The sequence below is a fragment of the Lolium rigidum genome, chromosome 2 (genome assembly GCF_022539505.1).
Source record: "Lolium rigidum isolate FL_2022 chromosome 2, APGP_CSIRO_Lrig_0.1, whole genome shotgun sequence".
Classification (NCBI taxonomy): Eukaryota; Viridiplantae; Streptophyta; class Magnoliopsida; order Poales; family Poaceae; genus Lolium; species Lolium rigidum.
Window position 1 is genome coordinate 46,443,742 of NC_061509.1, and position 11,851 is coordinate 46,455,592.

General features: G+C 49.6%; 1 protein-coding gene across 1 annotated transcript; it reads right to left on the reverse strand.

Annotated features, from left to right (window-relative positions):
- Positions 1-205: 205 nt before the first annotated feature.
- On the reverse strand, positions 206-5,811 carry LOC124686355. Its single transcript, XM_047220318.1, has 6 exons — positions 5,403-5,811; positions 5,035-5,113; positions 1,906-2,368; positions 1,379-1,764; positions 914-1,171; positions 206-680 (listed from the first exon to the last, which is right to left on the reverse strand). Exons 1-6 carry the CDS (start codon positions 5,809-5,811, stop codon positions 521-523), a joined length of 1,755 nt encoding a protein of 584 aa, XP_047076274.1. The 3' UTR covers positions 206-520.
- Positions 5,812-11,851: the final 6,040 nt, after the last annotated feature.

Genomic DNA, 11,851 nt, shown 5'->3' on the forward strand with positions numbered 1-11,851 from the left:
TCCCGAAGAGTTAAGTTTGGGAAGCAGTCAAGGCGTATCCTAGTAATCAGTGGTTTGATACGAGCAGTTATTTTGGAGCATGCAATCAGGCGCTGATTTCATGGAAACTCACACCGAGCCTTCTTCAACGTCCAGAATGCTTCCTATCGTGCGGCTACAGAATGGTCCGATGGGAAGCCACAAATCGGGCACCGATTCCTAGTGGCCCCCTGATCATTAACTCCTTTAGAGCTATAAAAAGGTGTCAAATACTGCTTAAGAGTAAATGACAAGGCTGAATCCCTATCACCAAAAGTCAGTTGAACAAGAATTTCGATTGAACTCAGCCTTGTGACAGCAGGGGGAAGTCCAGAAGTCTGCAGTGTACAAATGAGATGGCCAGCTTGCTGAACACTAAACTGAGATGGGCAGGAACACAGCTTGGTATATATGATTGGAGTCTCCATCAGATATGCATGATACAAAGATCAGTCGCGGGCTTCGGACATCATGAATAAATTACGATTATCTTAAACTCAAGTCAACGCTCCAGACATGAAAGAGACATTCCTTCAAGTGACGAGCAAGAAAGGGGGAACTTGTCCATAGCTGAGCTAAGGCATTCAGTAAGTTCATCTATCTGATGCCCCATCATGTATAACTGTTCAGCCCGATATTTGGATGACCACTCCTCTACTGTCCTGCATAATGTAAGCCATAGAAGGTGAGACAAGAGGATGGCAAAACAGAAGGAAATAAACTTGGCATATTGCCCTTGTGACTTTGCAAACAACAGGCATGCAGAAATACAATCAGCTGTTGAAAATTGATATTGGCATGCATTTAAGGCTTTAGACAGTATGATAGGTTGGTAAACATCAGTATACTTCCCATCAACAAAAAATACTAGGTGCAGGTTTAGCGTTCAATGTACCTTAAGTCTGCTTCTGAGGCATTACTGCAGTTAGAATACAGGAGTTTAACCGTAGGCTGCAGATGTGCTGTCCCATGTGAACTATCCGTATCATTTTCATAGCAGTAACCAGAAAACAGCCATGTTTTTGAACTAAGAAGGACTATTTGCAGCATGGGCCTTTTGGTTTTCAGATCTCTCACTACTGTACGAAAAGATATTTCATCTTCAGCTATTTCAAGCAACAAATTAACAAAAAGTTTTCCCAGTGTATGTCTCCTGCACAGAGATAATGGGTGTCCATGTCAGTAATGAAATCAGCTCATAAACACCATGCCAATGCAGAATATCCATTCAGAGAAGTACAAGGAGCAGCAGTTGTAACTGCCAAACTATGCATTGTAGTTGTAAATTAACTTCCTTTTTTCAATCATTGGCAATGCTACACCAGTTATCACAAAACTAGTAGGAAGCACATATACAAACCTGAACACATCATGGGGACTCCCAACAGGAAGGTTTGAGGATGTGTAGCACTTGAATAGCCGAACCCGCCCATCCGACAGAGCATCTGAACATTGCGAAGGGTATGACCCAAGAGATGAGGAGCAATGAGAACACAGAAGTTCAATCCAGTTAACATCTTTCACGAGGTTTGATTCTTTAACAATGAAGCTACTACCAAGAGAGATGCTTTTTGTTAATTTGTAATCTCTTACATTCTCTAATGTAGAGGGCATTTCTGAAGTGTTATATTCAGCTTTTCCGCTATCTCCACTGCCACAGCAGCAACTCCATGGATCTACCAGAAACGAATCAGCCTCTTGAGAAGTTTGCTCCATGTTTTCAACAAAACAGTCACTTGTAGAGTTCTTAGAGTTCACATCAACACTATTGTTCAGCTTGACAGTACCACATTGATCACTTGAAAGAATGCCTCCATTGTTTTCAGTAGTTCTTTCAGTATTATTAATACAGGGCTCACTTGTAGAGTTTTCAGAGTTCACGTCAACACCATTGTCCAGCTGGATAGTACCACATTGATCACTTGAAAGAGTGCCTCCATTGTTTTCAGTAATTCTTTCAGTGTTATTAATACAGGGACCCTCTTCCAAAAGAAGAGGAGGTTGCGCGTGACTATAATCAGTTTTCTTTTCATGACATGCTTCTTCTGAATTTATCCTATCGGTAGTTTGATCACTTTCTAGAGTAACATTAGACATAGCTTCTTGTAGTGCAACAAAGTCAATACTGGTCACTGAATTATCTATTCTGGACACCAAATCAATCTCAAGATAATCCTTCTCTATAATAATGGAAGTAGCATCTAGTAGAGTTGTCCCCTCCAGGCGACCATATGCATTGATATACTGTGATACTAACTTTTCACTTGCCCCTCCAAATGATGTGCAACATCCACCAAACCAATTGTCAGCCACATCCTCCCAATCTAAAGATGGCATTTCCACAATGTTCCTGAAAAGTGGTTATCTTAATCATGACTCACCAACAAGATAAGGTACATATGAAGCTGTTGGATAGTAATAGTATTGAAACATAAGTTCTGCACCTAGTTTTCAAGTCCAGTACAAACTATTAGCACACATGAGCTGTAGATCGCACCAACTCATTAGTACGCAGACAACTTTGAGTGATAACCTAAGAGCATCTCCAACAGTCGCGGCATATTACGGCGTGGCATTTCGCGGTTTACAGCGCGGGGCCGGTGGAAGCTGATCCAGATGCCCAAAAAAAAGACACCAATTTTGGGCAGTTTTCCAGATGCTGTATTTTTAGGCAGCACAAACACACCAGTAGTTCAGAAAAGTTCAGACATACACCGATACTGACATGAACTACACAATAGTTCAACGACACACTGATACTAGACACGAACTAAACCTAATCCCAGTCGCTCAGATCATTGCCGCTGTCGCTGTCCTCATCCATCGTCTCGACGACGTCGAGCCAACGATCGTCATCGGAATCGAGGGTCAACGACTGGCAAACTGCACCTCCGCGAAGGCCTTCCTCTTCCTCGTCGCCTCCCTAGCCGCCTTCCTCTCCTCCTTCTGCGCCCAGGTGGTTCCTCCTCCACTCAGCCATGGCGTGCTCGTCTGCCTGCACGACGGCGAGTCGCTGCTGCACCCTGCGGTGGCGCCGCTCTTACTCGTGCGACAGAACTACTGGCTGTGAAGCCAACATCTCGGCCTCAGCCCGGGAGTCAACGTCCGGGAAATACATGTGGTGGCACTGCAGGCCGAACCTCCACGCGGTGGCGCCATACGCGCGTGCGGCCTCCTCCTTCGAATCGAAGGTGCCGAGCCACGCGCTCGCTGGCAGAGGTGATTTCAGCCATGAAATTGCCAGCCAGCCGGGCGCGGACGCCACGGAAGCCCATCGAGCTAAGGACGCGGAGGCGCAGAGGCATCCTGGTGGCGGTGGGAACCCGCGGGAAAAGCCCTGGCGGGAGTCGACGGAGCTGGGGAGCGGTCTGATCTGCGAGGAAAGCATCAGGGAGGGCTGTGTTGGCAGGAATCAGCGGCCGCGCGGTCGCAGTTGGTGGGGAAATTTCACGGGCAGTTGGGCTGCGCACGAGCGGCTAGCAGCGTGGGCTATGGTTTTTCTTGGTCGCGCTACAAAAGCTTTGGGCGCCGGCGCATTGTTGGGCTTCTGCTGTAGCGCTGCCAGGCCATATAAAAGCCGGTTTTTGGGCGAGGCCGCAGTATTGGGCCTCTGTTGGAGATGCTCTAATGCTTAAATGCAATGAGAAACTCTTAGGGTTAGTTATCTGTAGATCGCAGCTATTATTATTTTATTACAACTTAGGGTTCTAGAAATTATCTTCCAAGTGACACGAGAACACAAGGGTACAAAACTACTCCATACACAGCAAGCACTTCCCTTACCTCAGACAAATTCAGAAATGTTAATGCCTCTTTAGGACATTTACATTCCAATAAAACTTTGTAAACGTCTATAATGATTGATGAGAAAAACCATCAGCCGATATTAAGTTTCCTCCGAGTTAAAACCAAGGGAGATGATATGAAAGTGCAAAGCATTCTGAACTACTTACCAAATAAATGTGAAAAGAATAGGTTGTGCTGGAAACATGAACAATGACAAATTGTTTAACTTGATCAACAAACCTCTAGTTGCAATTTACACTATATATTAGTATTATTCCAGCTTCTGCAAAGAGTTGATGAAAGAAACATGCATTTTGATTAAATATAATGATTCTTGCATATCACACTAAAAATATGCAACGCCATGGCTTTGGATATTGCTAACCATGATGTACTGAGCATCAGGAATTTGGTTCGACTAGGTTCCATCTGCGCACATATATTTATCGTGAGACTCACCAACAAAATAAGATTCAAGTCCAGTACAAACTATTAGCACCTAGTCTTCAAGACCAGTACAAACTATTAGCAACCATGAGCTGTAGATGGCACCAGCTCATGAGTAAGCCGATAGCTGTGAGTCATAACTTAATGCTTAAAATGCAATAACAAACTCTTAGTGTTATTGATATCTAGTTCACAGCTATTATTAGAACTTAAGATCATGTACTTAGTCAATAATACATCTTCAACTGACACCAGAACATTAAGAGTAAACCATAAACAACATACACTTCCCTTACCACCGACCATGCTGCACTTCAGACGAATTTAGACACTTGTAGTGCTTCTTTAGGGCATGTACATTCCAAGAAAACTTTGTAAACATCTATGATGCGATCATTGATGAGCAGATCCATCACCCAATGGTGAGTTCTCTCCAATTCAAAAAACAGGGCAGATGAAATGAAAGTGTAAGGCCAGCTACTAATTGCATGTGAAAAGAACAGGCCGCGCAGGAGACATGAACAATGAAAAATTGTTGAACTTGATCAAGAAACCCCTTATACGCTAAAATTAATATCATCCCAGTTTGTGCAAACACTAAAAAAGGAACACCGTGGCTCTGGACATTGCTAACTATGAAGGTACTGAGAGCGTCAGCAATATGATATGTGTAGGTTCCTTTCACGCACACATATTTATCTGTAAATAAGTGGCATATGTACTGAAGAGTGAACACTGCAAGGTACAAAGTAGGTACGAACCACAAGGTTGTCACATGTTTACCTTAGTGGCTGTTTTGTCAATCTTGCTGAGCATGTTTTGCAATACAAATGGACATCTCCAGAAGATAGACTCTTCAAATCTGCGTATCCATGAAAATGAACCAACAAACAGATTTCAAAATTGATCTGGAAAAAGGGAGAATGAAGGTAAAATCTACCAATTTTTGGAAGTAGAAATCAGATTATGCACAAAATTTTCGGGGGCAAAGGCCGTATCTTAGTGACTAGTGAGTCAATTAAACAACTCAATCCCAATTGGACTAGCAAACTGAGCTCAAATTCATGCAAAAAACACTTCAAGGGGCAATTGGGGAAGGAAACTAAACCTGGCCTAAGTTGGAAGGGAAATAGAGGTGACCAAGAGCTCACCGTCGCGGAGGGAGAGAGGCGCGGGCGGGTCGGCGCCGGGGAAGGCGGCGGCGACGACGGGGTGGTCGACGGGGAGGACGAGGGTGAGGCGGACCTCGAGGTGGTCCCCGGCGGCGCGGCACTCGGGCGGGGCGGAGGGGTCGACGAGCACCCTCGGCACGGGGACCCTGAGGGAGACGGGTCCCGCCCCGGAGAGGGAGAAGGAGAGGAGGAGGAGCGAAGCGTCGAGGCGGAGGTCGGCGCAGAGGCCGGAGACGGGAGCGGCGGCGGAGAGGGCCGGGTGGGAGAGGTAGAGGCGCAGGAGGGGGAGGTGCGCCAGGGTCTCCCACGTGTACCGCCACTGCCGCCGGTCCGCGCGGTCTCCGGCGACGAGGGAAATGGAGGGGGAGGCGGCGGCGGCGGCGGCCATGGCAGTGGTGCTCGGCGGCGCGCTGCCGAGTGCCGAGGTTTAGGACGCGGCGCCTGTGGGCTTAAGTGAGGTTCTAGGTTAGGTTCCCTGCGTCCATCCTGCCCGTCAATCCTTCAACGGACGGTGGAGATTGCCCTGCAAACTGGGCTTATACACTAGGTTCTAACAATTTCTTTGTTCATCTAAAAAAATCAGTTTCTTTGTTTCAGCGTTTTTAAACATAAGGCTCGATGAGCCAACTTCGAATTAACAAAGCAATCAACCAGCAAGGAGTACAAAGTAAACGAAAACTAAAGAGAAACCAATGTTACCAGATAGAAATACAAGCACAAGGTTGATGCAAAGCTACAGCCTAAACCAAGAAAATAATAAGCAGAACAGAGCAAGGCTCCAGACTACAAGATCTACAAGAGTGCCCAAGGCTACAGCTAAACATCAGCGGCTCGGCCTAAAACTTCAAGCAACGAGATGGCACTCCATGGAGCCGCACCATACTGAAGCAGCACACAGGGCCGCCTTGTAGAAGACCACCATCACCGAGGAAACTAGCTAACTGCGCTAGTGAGCCGACGAGACTCCAAAGATCAAAGGGGGAAACTTCATGACAACGCCTTGAGGAAGCGTCGCCGTTGTCGGTACAAGGGAGTTGTGCAGTGCTTTCGGGGAAGCTTCAACACCCATCCCAAGGAAAGCCCAAGTCTTTGCACCTGCTGTTAGGACATCCACCGGCTGTTGAGAACCACGGGTGTCCCTCGTGCCACGACACAAGCTCCGAAAACCACCCTAGGCTCGAGAGCAGCCGCGCGAATCGGAGGCACACCGTTTATATGAAACCGGTCACAGCAAGACTTAGAGCATCGAACAGTAGGTTTTCCGAGGAGGACCTCGGAGAGAACGCAAGTCAGCAAGACAGCTGACAGTGCACCGAGGGAAGGCAACTAGCGGCAGACGTGTGTCATGGCCACGCCTCCAACGAGGTGAACGACATCCGAAGACGTCGTCATCGCCGACAATGGTCGAAGCCTTGCGGTGCTTTCGCGGACACAACATCGTGCATGCTAGCGTGCGCAATTCCGAGATGCGCCGCCCCCACCAACATCACAATCCCCAGTAGGCAGCGACGAAACTCGCCACTATGCCAGTCAAGCGCCATCCACACAGCCCAAAAAACCTAGTCTCTCTCAAGCGGAACAAACCCAAGAGAGGCAAACGAGATGTCCGAGCCCCTGCAATGAACATCTGCAGCTAGAATAGGACCGGCGTCACACCGGGCACCGGAGCCGACCAAGCTCCAGCCACAACCTCTACTAGCTATGGCGAGGAACCCGCACCAAGCAGGCCTAGCTCCAATGCATATGGCCTGCCCGGCCCGTGGCTGCCCAGATGAGGCCCAGACCTAGGCCCGTCGGCCAGATTTGGGCCCGCCACAGCCACCCTGGCTACTTGACGCCAACACCGCCGACCAGGCCGCCGTGCAGCGCTGACACTCCGCCATGCTTTGCGGCACCCATCGTCGGTCGGAGGAAGAGGCACCGCCACCAGGGAAGGCCATCCCGCGAGGCCTTCACCAGGCGCGGGCCGAAGGACAGGCGCCGCCACTGGCGCCGCGCGGGCTTTGCCCGACGGCGGCAGCAGGGGAGGGGCTGGAGAGGAGGGGAAGGGAGAGGGGGCTGGAAATAAGGTCACCTTTGTTTCGCGTTTCAAAAGCAAGTACTATTCTAAGCACTTTTTAAACTGTTCGAGCATTTCCAAAATTTGTTTACATTCAGAGTGAAGCTCGTACACTATGAAACATGAAAACTTTATCGGACCATGAAACCTCGGTGAAGATCATAGAAACCTTCTTAATGAAGCATAATAAATGAATAAAAACAATGCAAGAGAGCCATACTAACATGCAATGAAAACTGGTGTAAAATGCACTAGTCTCCAACAAGTGCAAAACGCACCATTGTGAAAAAAAAGCATGGTAGAAAAATCCATGTGAATGCAAGTAGAGAAAATAGTCAAAATCATAACCAGATAGGTTCGAGATAAGAAAATCTCGTCGAAACAGTTTTTTTTTTTTTTTTTTTTTTTGACAATCAATACCACATATATTCATAATAATAAATAGTACATGGTAGAGATACACAAGCTGTCTCCAGCGATTACAAAATAAAGTCTAAAAGATACTAGCAAATCTTCGAGGTCTTCAAACTCTTTCTTCTTCCAAGACATAATCTTGTACTTTCCTGAAGGCAGCCAAATATTGATAACAAACCATAAACCTGTAAATACCAACAAAGGTTCTCCTATAATTTTAATTTGAGCCGCAATGCCAAGGCTGCGTGCACGCACGCAACCATTAAAGTAGTCAATCAACATCGGCAAGAGTACCAACACCAGTATGTCAGGGAATAAAAACCGATCTGCCTTGTCAACGTTGATGGAGAGCCAAGAGTACGAATCACCATTGTCGAGGACGTAGCAATCGGGACAAAAACTGCGAGGATAATCCTCCTCGCGGCAACCATGAGAAAAGATCCAAGATCGATCTGGCGAAGCAAGATCTGAACACCCATACCTAGATAATTGTAATCTTTCAACACCACCATTGACGCCAGGAAGAAGATCTCGTCGTCGAACGAAAGACCGAAGATCACTTATTGCAGACGATGCCATCTCCATTGCGGGGAAACCAACAAGAAAACAGCGACCAAAACCCTAACATAGACTACTGTAAAGACTACTTTTATTAAAAACTCTACGCATAGATCGGGTTCCCCACTATGGTGAAGCAAGTATGTCATTTGGACATGTAAGTTTGAGAGCCACAACTTCTTTTTTAAAAAAAAAACGGAGGCAAAAGTCTTGCCTCCTTCCATTAAATAAGAAGAAAGTGCTTAATTTTTAGGAGAAAATCGGACAAAAACCAACAACACACGGAGCATCCCGGCCAACCTGGCTACCCACACGGAGCACACACGCCATCCAGAAGAAAGACCATTATTGAGGGTGTCATTAAGGGTCATCGTCGTCACTCCTCCACGAGCCAGTGATTCCGACTTCACCTCAGACAACCGCCATCGAGACCCTCGCGGCTAACAACATCGGAACCCATGTAAGCCTATGCCAAACAGTCGACCCCCAAGCATGTCGAGGAGGAGGCAGCTCAGTCTTCAACCGTGACCTTCATAGGAGAAAGTTGCACACCTTTCACCGACGCAAGCACCAATCAAGTGGCATCGTTGCCACAAGTCACCTCGCAGCTCCGACTTCACCATCACGGCAGGGGTGATGAAGGACATGCCGCAAGTCTGATCCTCTCACCATTATCATCGTTGTCACGCAGCCCATGACACCAACACCAACCATCTTCCACGAGTCCCTCCAACCAAAGCAGCTCCAAATCGATGCCCTCTATTGTGGGTATACTTCATGGGTGTACCATCGACAGTGCCTAGATCCGGCAAGCCCGGGTGGCCCATAGACGGTGATGGTGGCATGAGGCCCATCGGGCGGCCCGATTCTGTCGTTGATCATGAAGGATGAAGTCCGGCCCAGGATCGGATAGCCGGATCCGTACCGACCTTCGGAGGAACCCGGATCCGTGGAGGCCCGTGAGGAACCCGGATCCGATACGACGTATGGGGGAGGCGGATCCTTAACGTACACGGCAAGATATTGTAACGTAGACTAGGCAATCGTCAATCCGGCTAGGACTCTCCATGTAAACCCTAGATCCGTGCGCCTTTATAAGCCGGATCCCGGGAGCCCTAGAGGCACAACCACAACCATTGTAACAACGCGCAAGCGCCCGGATAATTCCGGACAAGCGGCGGTAGGCCCCGTCATCGTGCGGGTGTTCGAAGCCGGGTAACTCGCGTATCACCGTCCCGTGTGCACTCCGCCCTATGGCCCCTACTTCTTCTCCCCTCGTGAGGATCCCTCCTCCGAGGTATCGTCGATTAGGCAACGACGGTTGGCGCCCACCGTGGGGCCTCGAGGCGTCCGGAGGCCGGAGCCGGGAGGGCTCCGCCATGGGAAGCTACGACGACTCGATCGCTGTGGGGCGCGTACTCTACGCCGGGAATTTTCCGATCGTCCGTCCGGACGGATTCCGGATTCCGGCTAAGACAAACCCCGTCAAGCTCTCCATCGTCCCAATCGGCGGCATCCACATCTTCATCGGCGAGACCGTCGATTCCGACGGAAACGCACTGGTAAGTAACGCTGACGCGTCCGCCGCCGAGCTGGACGCCGTCGCGAAGATCCGATCTGAGTCGCAGGAGCTTCTTAAGGAAGATTCCGCCTTGGATCAGGAAAAATCAAAACCCACCCAATCCGCCCCTGAGCAGGAGAAAACGGTGGAAGACCAATGCAGATCCGCTTGGGTCTCCCGAGTGTTAGAGAAGCAAAGGTGTCACTTCGTGCACTTCTTGGCCCATACCGCAGGAGACGCCCTCCACCATGACGAGGCCGATCCTTTGCAGGTTGAGGGACCCGGAAACAACGTCGCTCCGGATCTGCCAGAAGCAGTCGGAGATAGCGACGCTCCGGGGCAAGAGGAAGCCGGAAACCCTGAGGAATCAATCCTCGGTAACTTGAGCCCAAATTCCGATGATGCCTCCTCAATAGGCACAGAAGAATACAATCGCTTGACAAAGGAGCTCGCAATCGGGGAAGAAGATGACGGCGCTTCATCCATGAACACAGAGGAATTCAACCGCAAGCTCGAGGAACTCGGAGGTGGTGAGCAATCTGAAGTGGAATCCGCCCAGCCGATGCAGGTTCTAGCAACCGTTGCACCGCTGGATCAGCCGGACACGGAAGACGAAGCCTCCAACTCCGACCCAGGACCATCCAACGTAAGACCCTCATTAGAACGGGTACGACCGCGAAACGATGTCCTGTCACCAGAAGAGATGGTCGAGCAAGCACGCATGGATTTAGTCGCAAAATCCGATATCCTCAACAAGCCAATAACTCCCGAGGAAGCTGCAGATCCGGAGGCCTTAGAAGCCAAAAGACAGGAGATGCTCGCAACAGCTCAGAAGTTCGCCAGGACCGCAGCCGCCATGGCAGAAGAAAGAACCATAGCGGCGAACTTCGTGGACCACTTTCAGAAGAAGGATCGCGAGGTTGATGAATCTCTCGAAAAGGTCAGGCAACTCGAGAGGCACTGGGAGGCCAAGGTAAAGTTTGTGCAGGAGGAAGAAGCTAGAATCAGGCGAGAGGCCATCCTTCCCCGCAAGATTACCTTCGCAACACCCACAGAACAGCAGCCGCTCGCAACTCCAAAGGATAACATGAAAAAGGCTGCGGAGCTCCTGAAAAAGAAGGACGAGGAGATTGATATCAACTACGTCCGGAAGCTCGTTGCCTAAGCAATGCAGCAACAGAGCAAGGCAGACACTTCGCGCAGGTTAGCATCCAATCCGGAGCAATGCATATCTACCGCGCAGAAGGACGCCACAGCAAGTCAACAACGTGATGGCGAGTCGCGCACCGGATCTACGGAGCGCAGGAGGAAAGTCAGAGATCATCCAAATCCAATCCCCATACCATCGGATTCAACTCCGAAAGACCCGGCAAAGGGAAAGGATGCGATGTATACTGGTAGAGATAAGTACCGTGTTCCATCACCACCACCCCGAGCTTCGCGTCCTCCACTACCCCCTCGACGTCGCAGCCCTGCCGGAAACCCCATGCCCCATGGACCAGGTGGAATCAACATCCGCGACAGTATGCCGCCACCTAGAGACAGGAACAGGGAGCGTACGCTGGAGCAACGCCGAAGCCGGAATCAAGACCGCGAGACCGAGCCTCGTCGGAATCAAGACCGTGAGCCTGAGCCTCGTCGGAATCAAGAACGCGACCCTGAGCCTCGCAGAAGCCAGGGACGCGATCCGGAACCAAGGAGGAGCCGGAATGAGGAGTACGCACCTGAGCCACGCAGGAGCCGGAACGACGGAGGTGACCACCACCAAGAGGAAAGGAGCCACCGAAGCCGGAGCCAGCCGCGGGAGCCATGCCGAGAATCTGAAGGCGGAAGAAC

Coding starts and splice junctions, on each gene's coding strand:
- LOC124686355 (XM_047220318.1), bottom strand. CDS start 5,811: ATGGCCGCCGCCGCCGCCGCCTCCCCCTCCATTTCCCTCGTCGCCGGA. Junction 1,172..1,378: donor AGTCCCCATGATGTGTTCAG/GTTTGTATATGT, acceptor ATCTCTGTGCAG/GAGACATACACTGGGAAAAC. Junction 681..913: donor GCCTCAGAAGCAGACTTAAG/GTACATTGAACG, acceptor TACATTATGCAG/GACAGTAGAGGAGTGGTCAT.